The following is a 25,431-nucleotide window of genomic DNA, read 5'->3' as shown; positions in this document are numbered from 1 at the left end:
CAGGAATTGTATCCTCAAGTTTCACTTCATAAGCTCTACAATAACTAGAGAACACTTGTTCTATATCACCTCTGGTCCTATGAGCTGAAATGACACACCTCCTTTTCTTGGAGAGGTGCCTGTAACCTGGAAGATGTTGGGATATATTTTTTTGTTGACCCTATTATATTGCTCACATCTTCAGCTATATCAGTATCATTTGGGTGGCATTAGTGGCTTGCTGAGGTCACTGCCTGAAGTGACATAAAGCTTGGTGTCTAGTAAAGAAACAAAAGACGGGGTGAACTACAAAGGACACACATTGGCTAGCTAATGAAAAACCATGCAATTTCCTAGTCTGAACACAGCAAAAGGAGGCTACAATGCCTTCAGACTGAAATTGCGCTATTCTTACACGTTGGATTCGTGGAACACTGTGCCACTGGAGCCTTCCCCCGATCAAAGGGGCCAGTGTGGTCTTTGGGCTCTTTACTGACATGGTACGCTTCTAGTGCTCCTGGAACAAGTCATGTTTACACCTTGGAAACAGCCTGCAAATTAACTGAATGTTTCATTTGGTTTGTTGAGCTGGCCACCAAAGAAGAGATCTCTGATCAGAAGCAGAAGAGGAGAGAGAAGGATGCAATCTGCTAATGATGGGTCCAAGGCAGAAAAACAGAGATACAGTCTTTCAAGATGGAAAAGCTCAGAGCTGAACTCAGGGTTATCAGAGGTTCCCAGTAGTGACTGTGGCATACGAGGCATCTTCATGACAGCGTACAAGCAATGACCCCAGGAACAGCACCAGAAGTACCCCTGGAGAGGACTCATGCAGAAATGGCGTGGTACTGGTAGGGTGACTTCCCAGAAGATCACGACTGCAGGTAGATTAAGCAGTTACAGAAGAAAACAGTATGTGCCAGTAGAGGAGATGAGGGTGATTATTTTTAGCTTTAGTTTCCACAGAGACTGTGCATCAAAAGTAATGAGAAAGGACTGGCAGGCACAGGAGGCTGTGAGGTTTGCACTCAGCTCCATGAAGAGCATCTCTAGGATGAAGCTAGACCAAGAAATAAATTTGAGAAATGCATCGCTAAAGAAGGCAAAGGACCCATATTCCCATCTTGTCCTGAGGCCCTGAAAGCTCTTAATGAAGGAATTAATTTAATTTTGAACTTCACTGATTGGCTGGTTTTTACACATGGCCAATATAGGCACTTCAGAGCTTTCAACTTTGCTGGAAATAGAGCAGGACTGCTGGAAACTTGGAAGATCTGTTTTCTTCTTCAAGAACCATGAACCTATTCTCCAATGTGCTGTGCTGTTACTTGTATGGATCTACAGCAAGTGCAACAGGCCTTCAGTCTGGAGTGACAGAATTTTACCTGCCATGTGTCAGAGCTGGTGCCCCAAAACAGGCAGGACCGTGAAGGATCAGTCTCTTCAGTATTAATCCCTTGGGGTACCATCCTGTTGCAACCACAAGTCATGACCTACAGCTAGCAAAGCCAAAATGACAGCACATCTTGCATGCGAGAAGAGCCTGCAGAGTGATTACAGTTAAGTTCTGGCTGGAGGCACCCTGGGGCTGGCTGCTGCTTTATTTTGCCAAGTGGGTAAGTTCATGCTCTTTTAACTCAAGGAAAAAGCTTCCAGTTCAGTGATGGGGCAGGGTCTCTTCAGGAGCATGTAAGAATGCAGTACTGATTCGGCCCTGGCTGTACATGAGGAAATCTCTGGGAGCATTCACCTTTGTCCTGACAGACTTGTCAGAACAGCACTGAAATATTGGCCTGGAACATCTGTCACTTTAGTTCTTCATTGATCATCTGAGCTGGCTCCCTCATGCCAAGCACAGCAGAGATGGAGAGAAGGGACGAAAGGGTATAAGGTACCAGCTAAAGCTTTTCTGGCCCTGAGGGGGTACAGTAAAGCAGGTTACCTTGTCAGCTGTCCCACAGAGACTGTCCACCCAGAGCAGAGAGCCAGGGAGTGTTAGAGCAACGCTCTGCTCACTTCCCCCTTCCCTCTCGTCCACCACCTCCAGAGCTGGTGGGGTGGTGGTAGGACCTCAAAACACCTCCTGGCATCAGGAAAAGTAGTTGGGGAAATTCCTCACTGAGGTTGATATATCACTGAGGTTTATATACTGTGGTTGGACGTTGTGAGGACTCTGGGCAGGCTCAGAAGTGCATGCTCAGGCACATGGGGAGGCTTTTGGGGCAGTGGTTGACAGACCAATGTGTCCAGCGTCTTCAGACACCTTCAGAGCTGGGTAGCATCCTAATAGGTGAGGTTGCATGTCTGGATTTTAGTCCTTGCCTTTTAATCTCTGGTAGCAAGTAAATACTGCTGTCTCTTGGTGTGGGAAATAGAAAATACCTTCTGGTCAGTGGCAGAAGCTGGTGTCCATTTTGATCTTTGAATGTTGTTGCTTTTCTGAACTGCCTTTTTTTTTTTTCCCCCCTGGAATTTTGGAGGTGTCTGATCTTGCAGATGCTTTTGCCACAGGCTGCATGCTCTAAGGTCTGTAAGGCTGCTCCAGAGCAAGTACATTAGCTAGTTAGCCCTGGGTGCAGTTAAAGGGGAAAATCTCAGCCTCCTCCACAGATAGCAGTGTGGTAATACTGCTTGCATGAAATGGGAAGACATGGTCAGGCTAGATATACAGGGATGAGCGTTCAAGAAGTTCAATGTGAAAATGGATTGGATATGATTCCTTATCACTTTGCTGTCCATAGCCATGTAGAGAAACGCCAGAGCCCCCTTCCCTGCCTGCTAGTTGCACCCAGTCTGCACGGATGTAGAAGAGTAGTCAATGAAGTACAGGAGGTTCCATCCTGTCTCTTACATAAGCAGTGAGGAAAGCATTCAATTAAGTCTGGTGAAGGGAAAAGCTCCAAGAGAACAGAAAATAGGGCACTTGATGGTTTCAGAAGTGACCCGATGTGCTCCACAATAAAATTAATCTTATAATGGCATCATTTCTTTCTGGATATGTCTACAGTGTTACAGTGTCTACCTGGCTTACACACACACACACACACACACCCCCCCTTTACCCTCCCTCCCGCGCCCCGGCCCACGCCGGCCCCGTCCCTTCTCCTGCCCCTGGGCTGGGGGTCCTGGGGCCGCGCCGCGCTGCAGCCCCCGCCGGGTGGGTCGGGGTAGAGTGCACGATTTCGCACCCGGGAGAAACCCGGGTCTCTCGGCCCCGTTGCCCGCTTCTCCCGCCGGCCGGGCCACTGGGGGTCAGTGTTGCTCCGCTAAAGCTGCGGCAGCGCCGGGCCCCGCTCCCGGGACGGCCCTGGGGCAGCGGCCGGGGGGGGCGGTGGGAGCCCCGAGCTCCGGGGGTCCTGTGCCAGCACGGCTCTGCCGGCAGCCATGCGAGCTGGCGGGAGCAAGGCTCAGCCTGAGGCGTTCAGACGTGCCGCAGTCGTGCTTCCATAGGGGAAGCCCGTGCCTCAGTTTCCCTGCCTAAAAGGCAGTGCATCGCCTGCCTCCTCCTTTGTCAGCAGTGCCCGGAGGCCCTGGTGAGTCTTCAGCAGGCTAGCCGCTGAGCAGATGGCAGGGATCCCTTCTTTGCTATTGCTTTTAGTAATTACCAGAGAGGAGAGATGGCTAGAGCAACCTGGGACCAGGCCAGCAAAGGGGATGCTGATGCTTCTCCTTTCCCTGGGGCCTGCGTGACCAGGCGTGTGTGCGTTGTCCTGGCAGCCCTCCTGCCCCTTGTCAGATGTCATGCCCAGAGCTCTGCCAAGTGTGCAGATCTGGCATCTCGCATGCCCGCCACATGGACGGGCACCAGCCCGCAAATCCTCCCTGGGGTTCATTTGCACTGGGATACGTTCAGCCCCGCCGGAAACAGTCGGCAGTCACAGGCGCAGACACCCAGGCAGGCTGTACTGGGCTCGATGGGGCTAATCCAGGCAGGTCCCATGCAAACACGATGCTGCTGCTCCTGTCTGCATGGCCTCAGCTAGTATCTGCAGGAAGGAATTGAATATCAGATGCAACTGTATGGCTGGATCAAGCCTTGCCTCGCCTCTGTCATTCACCAACTGCTTTCTTTCAAGCCCTGGAAGTTAAGCAAGAACCTTCCCTCAAAATCAAATCCGGGGGGTCTATTGACCTGTGACAGCTGGAGTTTGGTATCTGAGAACTGCAGAGTGGTGGCATCCTTGAATAACATTCAGAGTAAGATCTATTCATCTGTTTTGTTTTCAAGTGTGTCTTTCACTCAATAATATGGAGCTTGCTGCAGAAATTCGCTGAAGCTTTTATTTGTCATATTCAATCTCCTGGCCAGGCCCATGCTTTTCTATGTGGTTGTTTTGAGGCACATCTTATAACATGCTTCCAGATGCAGAATGTCCCCAAAGGCAGGTCCTAGAAAGCAGCCTGCAGACCTCAGAGCACTAACAAAGCATAGGTGCTGCCCCATCTCCTCCTGGGATCTGAGCAGGCAGCAGCAGAGCCAGGCTGATGTCCCCGCTCAGCTTCCTGCTGATTTTCTGCTTCCTCGGGCACTGGTGCTGCAGCACAGACCTGCCCTCACCTGAACAACCTGGGCCAAGACTCAGCTGATCCACCTTTGTGTGTGTGGTGTGTAGGCATTGATATCTGATCTGGTGAGCCAGAAAGAGTTGCTTTTAGGGCACAGTTCATCTAATCTATTCTAGACAGCTGTCTGCTTTGCAATAAGTCACCCCTAAAGTGTCTCTTTCTCCCCAGTGACTGCATGGGGAGCTTGCAGCGACTAGCTCAGACGAGGCATGTGCAGGTGACACCCAGTGGGCGCTGAGCCTGCATCCAGCCTTTCAGCTGGAGCCTTGCAAAGGGCCTCTTGTGGCTGGGGATCGCAGATAAACTGGGGCATGTGCAATACGCAGTTGTGGCTGCTTGCTGTTAAAATGTTATTTCCATGATGGTGTTGCAATCTGGGTCTCATAAAATAACCTAGCAGCTGGAGTCTTTGCTCAGGAGGAGGAAGATTGTTCCCTTTGTCTGACACCCTTGTCTGAGGGGGTCCAAGCCCCATCTCCTGCTCCTAGTGAGCAGTCTCCATCTCTGCAGCTGAAACTCTTCTCCTGTGTAGGTCTCTTGGAGACCACGAACAAATACAGTATCAGCACTTTTAAATTCCTTGACAAAAATGATGTTACGTGGCCAGAAGCTGAGACTTCTGATGTTTATTGCAGGTGCTATTTATGTCAATGTGAAAGCAGAGCATTTATGCATTAGAAATACATTCACTTTGGAGAAAAGCACCAAAACCCCAGTAATACCATTACACAAAAACTACTGAGGGAACTAGACCCAGTCAGAAAATGTGACCTGTGCTCTTTCGTTATCATTTTGAAACTTTCAGAGCAATGTTAATCCAAAGGTCTCAAAGCACTTCAGAGATGTGTAATAGGTGGACACTCAGCAATCAAAAGCTGTGGCAGAACTCGCGCTGATTTTTGTAGACTTTGGATAAAATTAATGGGTACCATGTAACAGGCCGCTGGAGGTCAGGAACTGTTGCCCCCAGCCACTCTGCTTGAACCACCAGGCGCCTTTCTTCCTCTTCTAGTCTCAGCTTATCGGTGTCATCACTAAAATAAATGGCACCAAAGTTCACACCTTGTAACTGTATGCACAGAGCCTAACAGAGCTGTTGAAGACTGGAGAGACTGTTCCCATCATCTAGTCTGACCCTCTACAGCACACAGCAGCCATTCTTGACTTCTGAAGTCTTCAAATGATGGAAAGGCCTTGCAGTCTTAGCTAATTGTTCCAATAATTAAATGCTTTTATTGTCTAGATCCTGCACTTAATCATTGCTCTCAGTCCATCTAGTGGCAGTTTTCAACACTCAATCTCTGTTCTCAAAGACACTTCTGAATGAAAAAAGCACAAAAGACGGTTTAACAATTAGATGAGGTTTCTCGCATGTAAAGCTGTGTTGCACAGCCTAAGTATCATACACCATTATATGAAACAATGTATGTCTCCTATAAATATATTCAAAGTATCTTTTCATATATTGCTTCCTATAATATGCAATAAATGTACATCTGGGTCAGCCAATTCTGCCTTCTCTGCTTTTGCTCTACCAAAGACAGGCCAAAGAAATGAACTGCTATGCTTCATGCAAGACCCGAGCTCATCCTTGATCCCTTCACAAGGAGGAAAGTCAGTAATACTAGGGGAAGCTGTTGGGAAAATTGTGCTACTTTTGCATAAAGCTGATGCTCTGATAAAGCCTTGTTATTACTTGATTTTGTATTTGTAGATCCTGAGCAAGGAAAGTTGTTTTGTGCATGGCCAAAATAAGGTCTTACAGTGAAGACCAGGGTGAAGAATTAGTTGGAGCTGGAGATCAGCATTGCCCATATTGAACCAAGAGTGCGAGTGAGAAAGCAGATAGCTGTGCTGTAGGGTCAGCACACTTCTTTCCCCACACAGCAAGTTACACGGGACTCGTAAGACAGCTAATCTTGTCTGAACCTGCCCCCCAAAAGGCTGAATGCATCAGGTAAACTCACCTCAACTGCCTGGGCATCCTGCACAGCATTAGCTCTTAGATCTGGCAGCTCTTAGACCCATGGTGCCTCTTTGTAGAGCTGTCAGTTGTTCCGAGGTTACAGTATGTGAACATCACTATGAGGGTAGTTGCTTTTCATCCAGCTGTTTTCCAGCTGTGGGAGACTACGGTACCAGCAGTGTTGGTCATGACAATGTGTTTGCATACATGGATGCTCAGAGCATGCTGTGATACTGTGTTACACTGCTGCTGGGGTTTTTTCTCCTGAGAACGAAGGAAAGGAGCTTGTACAGTTCAGCAGCAGAAACAGTAGTAGAGAAAGATGAGTTTTCATCCATCTCTTTCCAGGTTTCCTGGCTGAAACTATAGCCTGTCTCTGCCTCCCCTTGAAAAAAAAAGGTAATTATCTCCTAATCACAAAAGTAGCATGAGAGGAATTGAGGAAGCAGAGCAGCAGCCCTAGAGAAATGCCTGGGAAAATAAATACAAAAGCTTGTGTGTCTTCCTGTCATGAAAACAATGCAGTTAACTTCTCCAGGTAACGAAGATTTAACATTTGTAGGGGCCAGGCATGCCTGTGGGTAGCTTGGTGTCAGAGTGACAGAAAGATCTGAGCAGTACTACCAGTTACCACAGAACTTCTCTATGTCACTGGAAACACCCCTGCATAGAAATCTAATATATCATATTCACAGCGAATGAATGCAAACAACGGTGGGTTGGAGCTCTGAATGTGTAGCTAGGTCTCTTGGTGCTGGAGGGTCAAACACTGCTATAACAACCACTGCAGAGAGGGTAACCCGATAACACACTCAGAGAGTATAAATCACTCTTTCCTATCTCTGTCATTGTGGTGTTCATGACATGCTGGGTTTCTGATTGCGCAATGAAATGGCATTTCAATGAAGACATTTGGTGTTTGTAAGGGAAGTTGTTCCTGAGCCAAACCGCTCCTTTGCGGCACAGCAAAGAGCTGCAGCACCCTGACGGGTGGTTTTGTAAAGCGTAGGATCCTCAGCGAAATTACCCTGGGCCTCCCCATCCAGGCCCTCCATTGTACGACAAAAAACAATGGGTGTCCCAGCTTGGATACAATAATTAACTGTCCCCACTGAATGTAAACCAAGTATTTTCTTTTGCCCCTGATACCAGCCCCTTGTCACCAAAAAAACCTTTTTGTAATCAGGAAAGAAAGAAGCCAAGACATTGAGCATTAAGGCATCATTTATAATTAATTTCCTTCAGATTAAAATAACTTTCTGAAATCTTGTAGGATTTGCTGGTTTTGTATCAGGTTCTCAGACAGCACTTACATTATACATGCCCACACTCAGAAAAGATTATTTCACCCCATGTGTTTACTGTCATTATTCTTTTGAGTGTGTTCCACTTGATTTTGTAAAACATTAAACATGCCAGAGGAAATACCAGAGGTGAAGATACTGAATGCTGCTAGTGTTACAAAAGATAAATAAGCTGAAATCGTTGACATGACAGCCTGAGATATCATAACAAGCTGTGGGTTTTCTCCACTGCAAAACTACTTTCAAGCCATGATCTCTTCTACAGCAAGATGGGAGGGTGTGGAAGGGCTGAAATAAAATACTGAATGAAAAGAAAATATTTTTAGCTGTTACCAGCACTTTTCAACCCTGATGTGTTTTTCACCCATTCTGCTGCTCAGCAGGGACAGGAGACCCCATTCACTGATGAGAAAGCATATCTGTGTGTACGCTGCCCTCCCTGAAGGCAGTCAGAGGACGTGGCCGCGGGTGCAGAGCTCTTCCAGGAGGAAACTGCCAGCAGCTACAGCCCGAGGGCAGTGCATCTGTCCGTGACTCTGCTTTTGTTTCCTCTTCTCCCCCTTTCATGTCCTCCCCTTCTCTCCCACTCTTACCTGCACCTGCCAAAAGTAAGTCCAGCTTCATCCTGCCTTTGGGTTCAGTTTACACAGCAGTGGCCACCTTATGTTTTGCAGCTGGAATATACTGAGAAAATCACATCTGTCAGCATCTGTTCATTCTTTGGCTGTTCAGAGCAGTAGTGGTTTGGGTGGTGCCTTGGAGTCTGGTGCACCCTGCTTTAAGGCTGGCTTAATGGGAGAGGAGGTCAGTATCTGCCTTGGGGGGCTGATGAGGATAACCCCCTGTCCTCAGACGCCTCTTTCTGCTTTTGTAATCTCAGCCCTGGTGTTTCTAATTGCCCTGCCAAGGGCTGGATGGCTTGTTTTGTCTCTGCTGTTGGCTCTTTCCTCTTCTCTGAAAGCTCTTTTCTGCTTGGTGCCTCTGCTCGCTCTGTCCCTTGGTCACCATTGTCTGTGGTACTTGATGTTACCTGCATGGCTGGCACCGGCTGAAGGGTCTCGCTGCTCTTCTTCCATCTCCGGGCCCCTGACCGTGTATTGAATTCATACATTTTTCCAGTGACTTGCAAGGGAGAAAAGATAGCCAATTAAAATCATCCCTGCCTTAGCAGATTAAGACATGATAGTTCTCCTCAGGATGGAGCTGAAATAGGAAACATGAAGCACCTGGAAAATCAGCTGAGTTGTGGAGGTAGCCCCAAGAGAGAAAGCCTCTTTTCCACAAGCCAGCATGGGGACCTGAGCATCTTGGTGGCTGCTCAAGGGAGATGCTATTCTATCAGTATAAAAACTGGCTTCTGCAGTTTGGGGAATAGGAATATTAAAAATATTCTTATTCCAGAAGATTCTTCTCATCCTATAGATGAGAAGGATAGAGGTATACCTCCATCCAAATTTCAGCTACCATGGATTAACATGAGCATACATAGTCCTTAGTTGTTAGGACTAATTCTCCCAAGATTTTTGCCTTTGGTCATGCTGGGAAAGACCATTGCATACGTCTGTGCCTATTTTTTTTCAAATAGAGTTGCCTACTTGATGTAGCAAAACCCACTAGGAGCACAATATGCTACATATATCTTCCAGACCATGTCAGGTCATTTAGGTTGACCCCAGGTTTGGAGATCTGGGATCCCCTATGAGTTTTGGCTGTATGCACTGCTTTACAATTTGCACAAAATGCTTTCTTTCAGGCTTGCTGTGAACATTGTCATTAACACAGTGAAATAGTATGTATTCTGTTTATGCAAGTACACACTTCCTTCATATATAAGGAATGTTTTTAAATTTGAGTTGTTTAGCACACATGGCTACCTTTCCTTGTTAGAAAGATTTTTGGCCATCTTCACATTTTATGGGTAATTTCTACTTGTACATTAAAAGCAAGTATCTTTCTCCTTCAGTTCATTTACTACCTAGAGATAGGTGGAAAAATTGCCATACACCCAATGTGATTGCCTCACAGTCTAAATCACTGCCTTTTGATAAACAGATGGAGAATCAGGAGCTATAGTGGCACTTCTTGTAATTAAACATTATTAATATGAGACAAACAAAAGACCGTTAAGGCCTGGAAAGCAACGGTGGTTATGTGTTACTACATGCTACAGTTTGTATCAGAATTAATGGTTTCTGGCACATTAACACAAATTGAGCAATTAAAGATGAAACTGATTCTCTTTATATGTTATTTTTTCTGACTGCTTACAAGGTGGGAATATTAAAGCAGCCCAGATCAGAAAGCAGCTCCTGACCATCCCTCCTCATTGTAGTCAACAGATGATGTCCTGCGAATTATTAAATCTCATCTCCAAACCACCAAGACTTGATCCTCTAGGGTTTGGGATGAGCTGTGGAGGGGAGGAGTGGGGAGCACACATTTCTCTGCTGGCACCACAGAGGTGTGTTACAGCTTAATGTTTGTGTGAGGCATGACACAACCGCTATGGCTCTGGAGGGCAGTTTGGGTGGGCTCACATGTCCTTAAGTCTGGTGTGGTCAGGTTTGCTGAGGAAGGGAGCCACCAGCTGTCCTGTAAAAACCACTGGGAAGCAGCTCTTAAAGCAGCCTAGAGAACATCCATGTTTAATATTTTGCAAACACAGTTACACAGGGGAAAAAGCAGGGACTTTGGAGCCCATCCCTCCAGATCTCTTTATAAATAGCAGGTGAGCTTGGACCTGGACCAAACTGGCCTCCAGCAGCCTTGTGGGTGGGCTTCATTGCACAGTAGTGTCCCATTTGTTAGCCCAAATTCTACTGAAGTCGCCATGCCTACTGTTTCCTATTAGCTCACAGTGTCCAACAGCTCCAAGCCAACTAATAAGAAACACAAGGTACAGGCAGTTGGGTGGAAATTTGGCCAGATGAAACCAAGCCTTGAAACAAGCCTGCCTTCTTCTGGATAATTTTTAAACCTATTGTTTTGAACTTATTTTTGGATCTATTTGTTAAAGACCTATTTTGACTGACTGGGTCACATTTTACCAGACCCCTGTCCCTCCATGCTGGAGTCCTCAACCATTAGATGCAGGGTTCGGCACCCTAATGCCAGGCTAAGCATGACGGTGCAGGGCTCAGGCAGGGGCTGCAGCTCAGGGGGATGAGGTAAGGTGGATCAACCCTTAGGAAAAAAAACATTTTTCTGTAATGAACTCTGCTGCAGAGCACAGAGGTCGTTACTTGGGGAAGGGGGTAAGCACTACGCTTCCTGGGTCATCCTGGTTTTCCTAGCTTTCGCCTTAATTTCACTTTTCCCAGTTGCCCAGCTGGTTAATCAGATATGCTCAGAGTTAGCATAGCTGGAGCCTGGTGACACAGTCGGTAGCTGATGCCACCACAACTGTATCTAAAAGCAAATGGTCTTCCCTTTCCTCCCCAAGCAGTGATGCTCAAGCTCTAGATAAACAGCAGCAATGTGCTGTTGCTACAAGGGAGGAGTTTTGCGCAGGAACGGGTAACTCACCCACCCGCCCTGCATCCAGAGAGAGGTTTCAGAGTTGAAGTCAGTACATCTGCAGCTACATTAATCTGCTGGCCATTTCCCAGGCATGGGAAGGGTGAAACCACGTAGCCATGACAGCACCAGAGCAGGAGGCTTGCAGCCAATTCCTCTCCTCTCCCACCTTCCTATACCAGATCCATACATTCAGGTTTAGCAGAGGAGTAGTGAATAATCTGGCCATTGGATGTGGGCTTTCGGGGAACATAAGTATATTCTACCATTAGAAATGTTACTAGGGCACTGTCTTGATTTTCACTGTCTGTGAAATATAGCTCCCATCCTCCTTGGAAACAGCAAACCTGGAATATGAAAAGCAAATGTCGAACCATATTTAAATCAACTAATCCAGTTTGTTTCCAGCCACATATTCATATCCACTCTTAATTGCTTTTTATTACCTGGGTCTCTGGCTTCTCCATCAAAGACAGTGTTTAGCTTTGTCATTGTCTGTGAAGAGAGACAAAATGTGAAATTAATCCTGTGAATTAGTTAAGTAAGAAGGAGGAGCAGTGACTTGGAAACGGTGACCTACATGGATGTAGGTGGATTTGTATGACCTGCATACTGCATTCCTGTAGGCTGGGTTTAATCAAAACTGCCAACAAAAGCCATTTGTGGTATAGGGTGTTGCCACTAGATGTTCAAAGGAGAATTAATAAGGTCTGACATGTTAAATACCTCCACGTGTGTAACCACAAGAGGGTCACCTCCACCCAGAGGAGGCTTGGGAATCACTTCTCTGAAGAACTTGGGGAGGGAGGGTACACTAACGGAAGTGCCTTGCAGCCTTTATGTTATTATGGCTCTGAGAAAGGAAGGACCCCCAAGATCTAGGAGCAAAGAAACTTCTATTACAGTGGAAATAACTGAGGCATTGTGCCACAAACAGCTTATCAAGGCCACACTCTTTACAGCTTGTACACTTGTGTACCTTACTGATTGCACTCAGGAGCGTCAGGGTTAGCTGCACAGGTCAGTGGTGTCCCAGCAGTGTGACAGTCCCAGTGAAGCTGGGACACTTGTCCTCCTGCCTCTGCAGCTGCAGTGATTCTCCTTGCTGCTGCTCCAGGCATGGCCTCTCTGCCCTCCGGTGTAGGGGGCTGCCAGAGAGGCTGGGGAATTCGGCACTTGGAAGCAAAGGGGCCACGGCCCAGGTGAGCAACCTCCACACTCAGTGTTGCCTCCAAATACAGAGCCAGTTGGAGCACTGAAGTGTTTTGCATTTGGGGGCAGTCCTTTTTTCCTTGCCTGTCATTTTGATGTTCTCTTTGGAAAAGACACCTTTTGTAGAAAGGGTCCTACAGTCATACTGCATGATGGGTCTGGGCAAAACTGGGTTTTATTTTGAGGCCTGCAGTACTTACCACAACTACTTCTTTCTTAGGTTTCTTCTTTTCTACAGAAAGGAAAATGCACATTGTAAAGAATCAGATTTTTCTGACAGTGACTATAGACACTAAAGTCAAGATTTTCTCAGACAAATAGACATTCTTGGTACTCAAATTCTGAGGCATCTCACGTGAACCTTATTTCTTTTCAAAAAATGATCCCTCATCCTATTTGAAAAGTGAACTTCATAGAATTTTGGAGTGAGAATCCACAGCTGCCCATGACTAATCCAAAGTTTAGCCTTCAAAAGTCTTATTCCTTCAGTAATGAATAAATAACAATGGTTTCTTTAACTAATTTCCTTTTCTAAATAATATGAACAGATACAGAAATTCACCTTTGGGGATATTTGAACTTCAAATGTAGATACTTTTTCTTCCATGAATGTTTGTACTTCCAAAGCTTGTGCACTCAAACATGGGCTTGGAGGCAAAACAGGGAAGTGCTGCAGATCCAGTCAAGTAAAATTCAGATTGAGGAACAGTTTGGTTATGTGTGAATTTACCACACTATTAACTCATCCCACATGCAAACAAATACAGCAGCAGTGCCATGGGCATCTTGACAGCATGGATTTGTGGATGATACCCAACTAGTTGCTATGATTTCTTCTTGCTCGCTCCTTGCCAATTTGTTTAATGGCCTTTCTTTGGAGAACTGCATGCCTGGCCACAAATGGGCTTTACGACCGGGCATGCATTTCTCTGAAATGCTGCAGATGGGTCTGAATCTGAGCACTGATGGGAAACCTGTTCTGTCTGGCCTTTGCTGCCCAACATTTGGGAACCAGTTTTTCAGAAAGCACCAAGCATCCATTTTTTTTGGAAACAAGCCAATGCTGAAATGTCTCAAACTGGACAACCAAGAGAACAGCTAATTTTATTGGGTTTGTTAGTCATACTTTTTTTTCAAGCTGGGAGATACTGATTAAGGAGAGGAAGTTATAAAAGCAGGGTCTTAACGAGCCCATATGAGCCATCCGTGCTAGCGGAAAGCTAATGCGACCAAAAGGAACAAGACTGCTTAAAAAACCACCTATTTTTTTTATGTGCAATTTATACCCCCGCTAAGTTATACAAACACCTTTAAAAGCACCAATACTTTAAAATAAATCTTCAGGTACATGAAGTAATGGTGTCATGGGAGCAAATGAAGGGATCAGAGAACAGGGAATTAGAGTGGAGAGGATTCTTGAAGGTGCTCTAGAGAGATGGGATTATTTTTTAACAGATAGCATATGAATTGCATGTGAAAAATACAGTAATCCTTTAGCATCCATGGCAGAATACCAGGCTACTCTGAATTTGGTTTTTACCTAATAATTAATAGATTTGAAGACCAAAAAGACCATGAAATCACTTAGGTAGGCCTTGCATAATGAGCCAGGGTTATTTAATCTCGGTACTCTTGTACTGGGTAAAATTTATTTGTCTAGAAATGGATTTACAAATTTTACACTGAATCGTAAACAAGGTCTTGTTGTGAAGTATTAAAATATAGAAAAGAGGTACGCACCTGGAGCATTTATCCTGTAATGAAAAAAAGATTAAGAGTGTAGTTAACAAATGTCATACTTTTGCCAACATAAAAATATCATGTTTTGTTCTCTTTTATTTGGCAAGAAGGAGTAATTTCTGTTCCCTGAGTTCTGGGATTTGCTTGATTTGTTTAGTTTCTGGTTTTGTTTTCACTGAAGGCCTGCATCATTTAATGCTGCTCTCAAACATGAAAACAGTCCTGGGCATTGCTCTAACACCTCTCCACGAAGGGATGATATTGAAAAAATACAGTCTTATTGATGATAGCATGATGGATTTATATAATCTGGAAAAATATATTTTCAAATATTGTCATCTTTTTCCATACTTGGAGGAAGGTCATTTTTTTGGATCTGATGTGCTCAGCTAATACCTTTTTAAAATATTTGAAAGGTTGTAAATGTTTTTGAAAATATAGAAATCGCTTTTTAATGGGAGAGCCTGGCTCCCGATGAATCACTTGCCCTATTAATAAATAATAACAATAGCCAAGCTATATGCTGCTAGATTCATTTGTCATTTTTATCACAAATTGCTAAATTCCTTGCACACACCATTTGAATTATAATCACAGTCATCTATTACCTCTTTATATTTACTATAATTTCTAAATCTAAGTAAGTCCTAATCCTGAGAATACTTATAGAAACCTTTTTTTTTTTTTAATCCCAGTCCACTTAAATAGCTGCTTATCTTTGTTTTGTGAAGTAAAAAGTCAATTTAGAGGCACTCTGGCTCCAGCCTGCTGAGAATTCAGCCAGCAGGGATCTCTGCTGCTTCCCACAATGAACCAGAGCCGATCCCAGGTGCTTCCGTGGCTTTTGCCAAGCACGAGCACTCAGAGGTACCGCAAAACTTTATGGGCCAGAGCCTTGCAATGGGCTTGGGTAAAACTCCAGGAAATTTGCAGAAGTTTTGCCAGAACAAAGAATTTGGCATGAGCACCAAGGAAAGGACTCTGGGATCCATAGTTGAGAGGGAGGAATATGCATCCAGTAACTACTTCCATGGGAACTCCCTTGGCGTGTGAGCCAAATGCAAACCAAAAACATTTGTATTTTTGGTGAGCACAGTCAAGCACAGACTCTGACTGTGCCTCACAAGTGTAGCTGCCTTTAGTGGTTGCAATTGTTAATTCCACTGTTACCTTCAGCTGATGCATTTCTTAAACTGTTAGTAAATCCATGAAATAAAATTTCATGGACATTTTTCCTTGATTTCATATCATTAACACCAAACATCACTGTAGCCGATAATAGCATCTACTACAGCGAAGGGCATACCATTATAAAATATTCAAAGCATAGATTTCATTACGGCTGAAAGGCCTGAGCTCTCTGTCATTGCCAGGTGTGGCTGGGTACTCCCCCAGCGTGACATCTGGGAGGACTCACAGAGGCGTGCCATCTGCTTTGCCTGCCGGAGGGCAGCGCGCGCGGACCCACGTCGCCAGCAGGAACCCCAGGTACACCAGCAGTCCGAGGAGCAGCAAACTGCCGAGGGTGATGATGAACGGCACGTACCACGCCGATTCAGAGTAGAGATTTTCCCTTTTTGTCACAACAGTGAAGCCAGGCTTTTAAAACAAGATAGGAAAAGTTCCTCAAGGCTGCATACTTGTAAGGTTACTGACACCTATGGCACCTTTCATCTGGCTGAACTTCTGCACTGAAGCACCTGGCCAAAGCTTGCCCCGAGGCGCTGCAGGTGATGGGCAGGGGGAGATAGTGTCTGCTGGAGGCTGTGATTCCTCCCACGTACCTGCCTATTGACTGCCAAGGCAGCTCAGATGACTAAGATGGACAACTGAGCTCCTGGGGCAACCAAAGGCAGGTAAAATGGAGCCCACTTGTGATGCAAAAAGGAGGTTCCAGATCATGTTTCAATCTCTTATATTATAAGAAGCATGCCATGGTGGGGTTTAAAAGCCTCAGGTTGCCAGAGAAGCTGCGAGCGCACTGTTGGAGGGTGAGCAAGTTCAGGGAATACTGCCGAGACAATGGTTTCTTGTTACTAAGGCAAAACTGGAAGTAGGTCACCTTCACTGCAGTGATCCTTTGGCCCCCTCCATAAGAGGAGTTGAACCCCAAGGAATTGAGTTATTGTATAAAAAGAAATGAAACCTTTTTTTTTTCCCTGTGACTTGTTCCAGAAGGGAAAACCACACTTCCTGAGCAGTTGAGATCTCCCACATCTTCCTGCGTGCCAGGAGACACGGTTCTGAGCTGCCAGGCACTTGGTGCTAGCAAATCATTCATTAAGGTCCCATCATGAAACTATCCTCACACAGATCGGAAATTACTCGTTTACCTGGGTCATTACCTAGTGTGGTACCATTAGTTTTGATCGTCTGCTGAAGTTTTTAATTTTCTGTAAGACATTTGTAATCACATTGTGTATGAAATTTAGTAGCATATCTATTTCTTTCCTGTTTAAGGATTCCTTTAAAATAACTTATTTAGCCTTGCACAAAAAGTTCCATTCAATCCTTAAAGATACTCTCATATAATTTCAAGATGATTATTATTATTACTGTTGTTGTTATTTTTACCACCACCACCACTCCAGCCTCACTGGGACCAAAGTCACAAGTGACTTTTTGTGATGGGACTTCTTTTCTACACTACCAGCCTTCCAGCATCTGATTCATCAAGTTGCTGCACTGAACGCATGTAACAAGTAGTGATGGGAGAAGCTGCTGTAATGGAAGTGCTCTTCTGGAAAACAGACTAAAAGTGGAAGGCTGATATCTCTAGGGAGGCAGATTTAATGCTGTGGTATGTGGTCTAGACTGTTTGTATTTGTGGTGAAGCACGGGAAAGAAATACATAATAAGTTTTGTTATTCAGCTTAACTTTTCATTTCCACATCAAGTAGGGGGAGGAGAAGGCTGTGAGAAAACCATTTATTCATTCCCAACAGAGCATTAGATAATCACAGGGTTATTAATCAGTCTGCAAGTTTGGATTTAAGCATTGTCATAGCAAAGCATCCGGATTTGCAGTTGCTGGTTTTTGCCAGATCCCCTGGTTCTGGCTCGGTTACCGGCAGCCCCTAGCAGGTCTGGACCATTTTACAGTGAATAGCTCTTTTACCCCTTCCCCAGCATTCTCATATTTTCATTTCTGCATGCAAGGGAGAAAAGGGTAATGCCATCTGCAGGCAGGCAGAAGATGGATGGACTCTGGATGATGGAGAGATGGCACAGCAAGGGATGAAGGCAGCAACTGGCACAAAGATGGGGACAGAGCTGTGCCACTTCTGTAGGCAGGACAAAAGCAAGCTCTCCTCATGTCATGCACCAGCCTGATGGAAATCACCTCCAGAATGAAACTGGTGAGCCACAGCTTGCCTGGGATGGCTGTGCGGAGGAGTAGACTGTATTGCTGGGACACAGGTCCACGGGTCCACAGGCTGTGCAAGGCCAGATCTCACCCCGGCAACCAAAAGCTGTGCAGGCATTCCCAGCTCAGCTATGGACCACCATGTGGGCAGGGAGCCTGTTTCAACTTTGGTAGCCACAGATCTAAAGAAGCACATTCAAGTGCAAGGCAGCTGGTGGAATGAATAGTTATGAATAAAAAAAGAGAGTGCAAAATGCATGAGGTACTTTTAAGGTTCCAAGCAAAGGTTAACCCTTGCTTTTTCCTTATTAATAAAGCTGCCAAAATCTTGAACTTTCCGGTTATGTGGTAATGGAAGCATGCCCAGTCCTTTGGCTAGTTGCCCTTTTTGTTTTAGAAACTAAAATACAAAACATATGTTATGACTCTGTACCTGGGACCAATCCTTCATCATGCTGAGCATATCAACCACCTTTGGCTTTGATGTAAGAGCATAGGGCTCAGCACTTTCCACAACTGGACCCACTGTAGGTTTTTGTTTTCCTTTTGCAAACATCTACCCTCTTTTCTTTGCTCCCATGGAGAGCAGCCCATGAAAGAACCACAGAAGTGGACATAAATTTCAGTGAACTTACTGTTGTGGCAATGACAGTAGTTGGGTTTGGGATAACTCTGATGCTTAAAGTCACCGTTCCAGTTTTAATTAGGTGTGTAGCTTTGTCCCTGGCAGATAGCAAATTGTCGTCTGTTATATAGACACGCAGTCTATAAATCCAGTTTTTATCAAGTCCACTCTCATAGTCGAAGCTCGATGCAAGAATCAGCCGAGATGTGTTGGAGCCGGCACTTGGTGAAAAGGTGAAGTGATTGTTCATGTTGCCTGCAAGCAGTAGCAAAAAAAAAAAAAAAGCCCCCCCCCCCCAAAAAAAAAAGAAAGGAATAACAGAGAAAAGAAATTCCACATTAAAGTAAATGGTTGGAACAAGCAAAAAGATCAGTTTCTGTTGATCACTACACACCTGTGCAGTGAAATATCATTGATAAGAATGGCTCCTTAATCTTTCTGATATTATATAAAATCAGATAAAACAATATAGTCATAAAAGCATTAAAATATGGAATAAGACCCTCTGTGGGGACACAGCTGAGAGGAGGCTGTGGAAACACTTCAGAGCCATAGGGCACACAAGAGGTCACCCGAATGACCTGTCCTTACAGCCTGGAGAGCACCCAGAAGCAGCAGCACCCAGCTGGGGTGAGGACCCTATGCTATTGCTGGCCTCTTCCCACTACTGGGGTGTCCCTGGAGTGGCCCCTAGGTTACATGGACACAACCAGTGTCTCCAGAGGCCCCTCCAGCCCCTCTCTGTGGCTTCTCGCTCTGCCCAGAGGCAGAGGACTTTGAACAGGTTTCCCAGAAGAGACCTATGACTTGGGGGATATTAATTGCCTCCAGGGCTTCATCTGCACCATGGGGACAGAGAGAATTCAGTGATGGTGGTCCCTCAGCCCTCCATTCTCTGTCCATGTAACTGGAGATCTGCTAGTGGCCTGGGCTGCCGGTAGACGAGCTCCAGCTCTTAGGCTCTGAGCAGACCACACATAGGAGAGCTCAGAGCCATGAAAAGGCACCAGCTGTGCTTTAGTTTTGCTCATGTTGCCCTACAGAGCTCCAGAGTGGAAGTGACCTTGAAGGCCATGTCTATCATAAAACACAAAATGGGCCATGGGCTGCTCTGTGGCTCAGAGACCAACTGCATGGTGCACCTCACATCTGTACAGCCAAACCCCTAAGCCTTCACCCTGCTCACCCCATACAGAGAGCCTGCTGGGCAAGGTCCCAGGTCCCTCAGCAATGCCCAGGATCTCTTTGGGAACGTACTGCTTGGCACAGACCAAAATCACACCAGCAACCAAACTTAATGCTTCAGCAGTATGGGCCAATATCGAGCCTGTGGCCAGGCCCTGATTTACTGATACAAACACAGCCTCCGTATGGGCTCCTGTGTAAATACCACTGCTGCAGAGCTCCTCTGCGGCATTAAGGGGCTGGAATAGGACAGAGGTTGTCTCTTTTTATGCTCACAACTTTTTACTGGCAGCTGCACAATCTGGTCCCTCTTTCTCAGCAGTCACCTTAACAACATAAAAGAAATTGCCCCAAGAGAGTGTGTTCCCTTTTTTGTGAAACTGAATGTCATCCCATACCGCAGCAGTTCTCCTAGTAGATGCAGTTGATTGCTAGGTTCAAACACACATTCTTAAAATGATGGTTTAATGCACACAGCACGGACCTAGGACATGCAGGTCAGCTCAGTTGTTTTGAATGGTGTACTAGCATCTAAAGGTGAGGTATGTAGAGTAACAGAACCCACCATCATTTCTCAAGATTTACTCAGCTGTAATTGGAAGTGAAATTTGACCCTGCATATCATTCCAGCTCATTCTTCTGAAGTCCTTGTCAATTATCCAATTAATTGTCAATTAATGTGGTAGGCAATCCAGTCTTGCAAGGGAATGGTTCTAGGTGGTAGCACCAGTAGCCAACTTGTGGAGAGGCATCTCTTGGTAAGAGCAAAGTAACAATGTGCAAAACTTGTGGATCACATCTCCATGAGAAGTAGCACATAAACTGTGCAAAACTTTTATTTACAAATCAAAGCAAACCATCAGCATTCATGAATTTTTGCACTGCTCCCAGCTCATACACCATGACACAGTACCTTCATTAATGAAGTAACGGAAAGACCTGGGATCAGAATCACGATCTTGACATTCAATCCTGAAGCCATTAATATTGGTCCCAACAGCTATGCTGACTGGGATTTGAAATGAATAGAAATTGGGTGAACAAACTGGTTCTTCATCATTTACTTCCAAAACATTGACAGTTACCTGAAAGAAAAGAAAAATAGCAAGCTGAAGCTCCTCCACTGTGCTGAGCCAGAATTTTATTAGCTTCAGAAACTGACTTTGTCTGTTTTGCTCTTTCGATCAACAGCAGTGGAGGAGCAATGAAATTCCAATCTAGTTTCTACCAGATAATGTCTGTGATCATTTGGCCTTCGCTTCTTGTTGTGATCAGCATTCTTTTGGGAACAGGTTCTTTAACCCAAACCTTCTTCAATAACCGCGGTGGTTTCAAGCTGATGTGTCTGACTATTTGAATTACCTGAAGTGTGTCATAGTAAGAATGAAAAATAATAATGGTACCAAGTATTCATTAAACTTCTTTTCAAACCTCTCAAATTGCTTCACAGTTATTAGTTAGGCTTCTTAGCATATTTAATAGTAATTCAGAGTATGATCCATGGAAGGAAGGAAGACTCCTTATAGACTGACTGTTCCCAGTGAGAGAGAAATGCTGGTGATGGCCTTCTGCACAGCTGGGAGCACCACAGGTTGTGCCAGATGTGCTTAATGCCAGCTGGGGTTAGCTGGCTGAGAGAAAAAGATTACCCTTCTCAAAGCTCTTTCCTCTAATGTCAGTTGGTCTTTAACAGGCAACAGACAAACTTGTCATCATTAAAAGCTCCTGATGCTAAATTTTCCTTAATCATTACCTTTAAATATTATAGGTGACAAAGAGATTAAATACCTCCCACTTAGCATCTCCATGGATGGTGCTCAGCTGGAATAGAAAGCAGGCCTACTACCTGTATTCCCCTCAACAGATGTGCAAAAATCAAATGTAAGGCAGTCATGAGGGAGAAGACGTGAAAATGAGTAAAAAGGAGTCTGTATGTGAAGGACATCAGGATTCTTTGAAAGAAGTGACTATAAAATACCTTTGTGGATATATCATCTATGGGGTTTTTTCTGAATAAAATGGGACTAGGCAGCAAACTTGAGCACAACCCTACCGTTTAATGTTATCATGGTCCCTGGCATGCTCTTGGCCAAGGCCAGATAGCACCATTGGGACAAAAGTAGATCACGGTTGGGGAAGGAACATGTAAGGGTCATCCCCAGTAGGCCATGTGGACACAGCTGTGCTGGGTTGGCCTTCTGACGTTATCCCAAGAGGTTGCCCCAGCCCTTATCCCATCCCCAAGGTGGGCAGCATATCTTGTCTGTCCCACCCCATGAAAACACAACTCTGATGGGCTGCAACACGATTCTCACATTACTTTGGGCACTTTGCAGTGAAAAATCACATACAAAATCAAAAGTATGTCTAAGGGACAAGGGGCACTACAAAAGGCCCAAAAAGGACTTGGTACTAAGCATGCTAAAATTAGGTTGTACCTGTCCATAAGACCCTTTTCTTTTCTATTTTCTGGTAAATATGTAGCCATAAAGAATATCTTAAATTGCCTAGGGCACAGAAAACAATTTCACTGCCTGGATAAAATAAGAAAAAAAGACTCAGAAACAAAAACCACAGACTTAAAAATATAAAAATATTACTTTAATCCTTTTTGTAAGAAATAAAGCAAGACTGAGTGAGCACTGCCTCTTTCATCTGACTAGTATACAGCCCTATGCAGGGGTGGACTTGCCTTGTACAGACCAAAGTGCTTTGCGCAATGTCTTACCGTTCTTGTCAGGAGGAAGAGAGAAAAATGTAGATAAAGCAGGAGTAGAGTGGATTTACTCACAGATGCTGTTGCAGTCTTCTCTTGGTCTGAGGCCTGTACTGTGAGAATGTGTTTCTGAGTTGTTTCATAGTCTAATCTAGCTAAAATCTTCACATCTCCTTTGGTTGCGCTGATCCAGAAGACATTTGTGTAATCCCTGGTGCTTCCTCCAGCTACAATGGAATAAGTGATGACGCTGGGTGGCCAGTCCTTGTCTCTGGCATTCACTTTCCCAATGCTGGATCCAACTGAGAGACAGAAAATCCATATTTCAATAACATTTTAAGGAAAAGGAAGTACAGAGTACTTGTTCCAACCAAAACTTGATGAAACTGAACTAAAGATTTGTTTTAGAGTTTTTCACCCAAGAAAGAAAAGCAAAGGTATGAGAAATACTAGTTCACCATGCTGTGCTATGGCTCCCCCGTGCATGGGCTTGCCTGCTAGCAATAAATACCAAAACACGAGGCGTCTGTAGAGAACCACAACAGAATTGCCCTGGTGGTGAGGGCCACCTCGAGACCTGCACCAACATGCACAAACTCCCACCTTGTGGCAGCCCAAGTGCTGGCTCGGTTGGAGGAACAAGGCTCTTTGTCTGTCTTGAGAAGCAATTGCTGCTGTTCCTTCCGAGGTGTTTGAAAAGCCATTTGAATTACCTTTGTGCCAAGCGTTTATGAAACAAACTACAAATGGCAGTGCTGTAAACTGTGAGAACAAAGATGGGACTGTGCACGCCCATCTCTGCAGACATTGATTCAATGCTAAATGCATCCACATGACCTGGGGATACACAGGATGAATAGTCCACATGCACAGAGCGAGACAGAAGGAGGATGTAAATAAAGGGTTGTGGGGTTTTTTCTTTCCTGACCCTGTGAACTCCAGCCCTACTGCAAACTGTTGCCTCCTGTTTTGTACAGTGATAGCAAGCACCCTGTTGATGTCAACTCAGCCCAAAATAAAAGGCAGTCTGAGTCCAAAAAGCATTTCTCTTGATAGTGTCAGTATCCAGAAAAGTTTTGTGGCTGACACAGAGAGGTTTACAGGCATATCCATATCACAGATGGGTTTTCAAGTATTATATTTCTAAGGTACATATCAGTTGTATGAGGCAGCACACACACAGAATAGGAAATGCCACAAAATTCACTGCATCCTGTCCACTGGGAAACAGTGTAGAAAGACAAGCTCCATCCATGCACCATAGAAACAAAAGGTGGGTAAGAACAACAGTCTGCTGAGCAACGCAAGATGCTGGTATGAACACCTGAAGGTCAGGGTCCTCTGCTGAGTGGCTGTCCTGTGCCTCCTTGTCCCCCCTTAGCCCTCCTTGCTTTCCTGGCAGTTTGGCTCCTGGAGGAGCCAGAGCTGCCAGGGTCCCTCTGCCAGGCCAAGCCCCCTGGGAGCCAGCCCCCCCTGCCCCAGCCTCCCCAGGCTGCAGCTACACCAGCTGCAGCTTTGCCATACTCAGCAGTGGCCAATGACAGCTTCTCCACAGGGCAGGCAGGCGTGATTTTTGCAGACATTTGGACCTTGGCAAGATCCTCCTGACCAGAGAAGGAAGAAAACAGAGAGCTGAGGATGAGAGCTGGAAATCTGGGCTTGCTCCTTTGCCCATGGCAAGGGAGAGGAGGTTATGGGCAGGATGGCAGGGCTGTTTGAAGCATGCCTTTTCCTCCTCATACCCCTGCCTTCTGGCTTAGGCAAATGGACACAAAAGCCCACAGGTCTGCTGACCACAGCTGCCTTCGCCTATGCTTTGAGCCTGCCCTGGCCAGAATGATTTGATGAATTCAAGCAGATGATACTAGTTTATCTTGCTGCTAAATCTCCTGGAGTTTCATGGGCAGCTTCACCACGTTCCACTCAGATGCAGTGATGCAGTCAGTGACTGTGGTGTTGGGGCAGGTTTGTGAGTAACAGCAGCCTGGGGCAGTGTTGGACGTGCTGGAGGACAGGGCTGCCATTCAGAAGGGCCTGCAGGCTGGAGCTATGAGCTGACAGGACTCGTGGAGCTCAGCACAGACAAATGCAAAGTCCTGCACCTGGGCCAGAACAAGCCCATGTGTCAGCGCAGACTAGGTCTGACTGAGCAGGCAGCAGCTCTGCAGGAATGGACCCCAGGCCCTGGTGGACAAGTTATACACAAGGGCACCCTTGGGAGAATGAAGACCTCATACTGGGCTATATTAACATGTTTGTTACTAGCACATGGTGGGAAGTGACTACTCCGCTCTGCTCAGCACTCATAAAGCTACCTATGGCCAGTTTGGGGGGCCCAGGTACAAGAGAGATGCTAACAAACTGGAGAAAGGCTGGGAAGGGCCACTAAGATGTCGGGGTTGAGCAGAGGATGCAGGAGGAGAGGCTGATGAGGCTGAGTTTGTTCAGGCTGGAGAAGGGAAGGCAAAGGAGGGATTTAATTGCTTTGCTCCACTACCTAAAGGGCAATAATACAGAAGACCAAGATACACTCTCCTCAGAAGATGACAGTGAAAGGGCAACAGAGAACAGACACAAGCTGCAACATAGGAAATTCCAGCTGGGTGCAAGGTAAAATTACCTGGAATGAAGGTTGCTCAGCTGGGACAGGGGCTCAGCAAGGCTGTAGAGGCTCCATCCTTGGAAATTTTCATAATTCAATTGGATGAGGCCCCAAGCAACCTGATCTAACTTTGAAACTAGCTTCACTTTGCACATAAGTTGGACTGGAGAACTCCAGAGGTCCATCACACCTTCAATTTTTCTGTGGCACTACAAAGTCCAGAATGAGGGTCAAGATTTATCTACCATGTACCTGACAGACCTCTCAATTTTTTCTCAGCCAACAGAATAAAGCCAGTAAGTGAAGTCCAGGGACAGAAGGCCTGTGTTTGGTACATTGGGTCATATGAGGGAGAGGCTGAAGCTAGAGAAGATGCCATTCCCATGCCAACTCCTCTGCACCCCGAGCAGCACAGCACGGAGCAGGCTGGCCGTTGCACCTGGCACATGAGGATTGCCAAGGAGGCAAGATGCTGTGGCACTACTCTGCAAACTCATGAGATGCAGGACTCACCAGGGGACAGGAACTGTGCTGAGGTGGGAGTCAAGCATGTAAACAGTTTCAACAAATTCACTTTTAAGGCCACTTTTGCAGCCGCTGGTCCTGGGATGTTGCAAGAGTGGGAAGGACCCTGGCTCTGGGCACCAGGAGCT

At 45.6% G+C, this 25,431-nt stretch overlaps 1 protein-coding gene and 1 long non-coding RNA gene across 5 annotated transcripts in view; one reads left to right on the top strand and one right to left on the bottom strand.

The window, feature by feature from the left end:
- The first annotated feature begins 968 nt into the window (after positions 1 to 968).
- The window catches only part of LOC142599879 (uncharacterized), a 33,323-nt gene continuing 8,860 nt past the window's right edge, over positions 969 to 25,431 (top strand). The window contains exons 1-3 of the long non-coding RNA XR_012833284.1: positions 969 to 1,595; positions 8,196 to 8,423; positions 25,058 to 25,314. This is a non-coding gene — a long non-coding RNA (uncharacterized LOC142599879). The remainder of the gene's footprint in view (positions 1,596 to 8,195; positions 8,424 to 25,057; positions 25,315 to 25,431) is intronic.
- The window catches only part of CDHR3 (cadherin related family member 3), a 43,431-nt gene continuing 23,184 nt past the window's right edge, over positions 5,185 to 25,431 (bottom strand). For 2 of the 4 annotated variants that reach the window (XM_075741591.1, XM_075741634.1), the window contains 8 exons: positions 22,252 to 22,478; positions 20,374 to 20,545; positions 18,286 to 18,530; positions 15,701 to 15,882; positions 14,284 to 14,297; positions 12,744 to 12,775; positions 11,778 to 11,826; positions 5,290 to 8,937 (listed from right to left, as the gene is read on the bottom strand). In XM_075741591.1, coding sequence (XP_075597706.1) covers positions 8,621 to 8,937; positions 11,778 to 11,826; positions 12,744 to 12,775; positions 14,284 to 14,297; positions 15,701 to 15,882; positions 18,286 to 18,530; positions 20,374 to 20,545; positions 22,252 to 22,478 — 1,238 coding nt within the window. In that variant the 3' untranslated portion in view covers positions 5,290 to 8,620. Of the gene's footprint in view, positions 8,938 to 11,340; positions 11,679 to 11,777; positions 11,827 to 12,743; positions 12,776 to 14,283; positions 14,298 to 15,684; positions 15,883 to 18,285; positions 18,531 to 20,373; positions 20,546 to 22,251; positions 22,479 to 25,431 lie in introns of all 4 variants that reach the window. The other 2 variants (XR_012833278.1, XR_012833279.1) reach the window with 2 other exon arrangements.

Source organism: Balearica regulorum, chromosome 1 (genome assembly GCF_011004875.1).
Source record: "Balearica regulorum gibbericeps isolate bBalReg1 chromosome 1, bBalReg1.pri, whole genome shotgun sequence".
In the NCBI taxonomy this organism is placed as follows: Eukaryota; Metazoa; Chordata; class Aves; order Gruiformes; family Gruidae; genus Balearica; species Balearica regulorum.
Note: the sequence above shows the minus strand (reverse complement) of the source record. Positions and strands in the feature narration are given on the sequence as shown.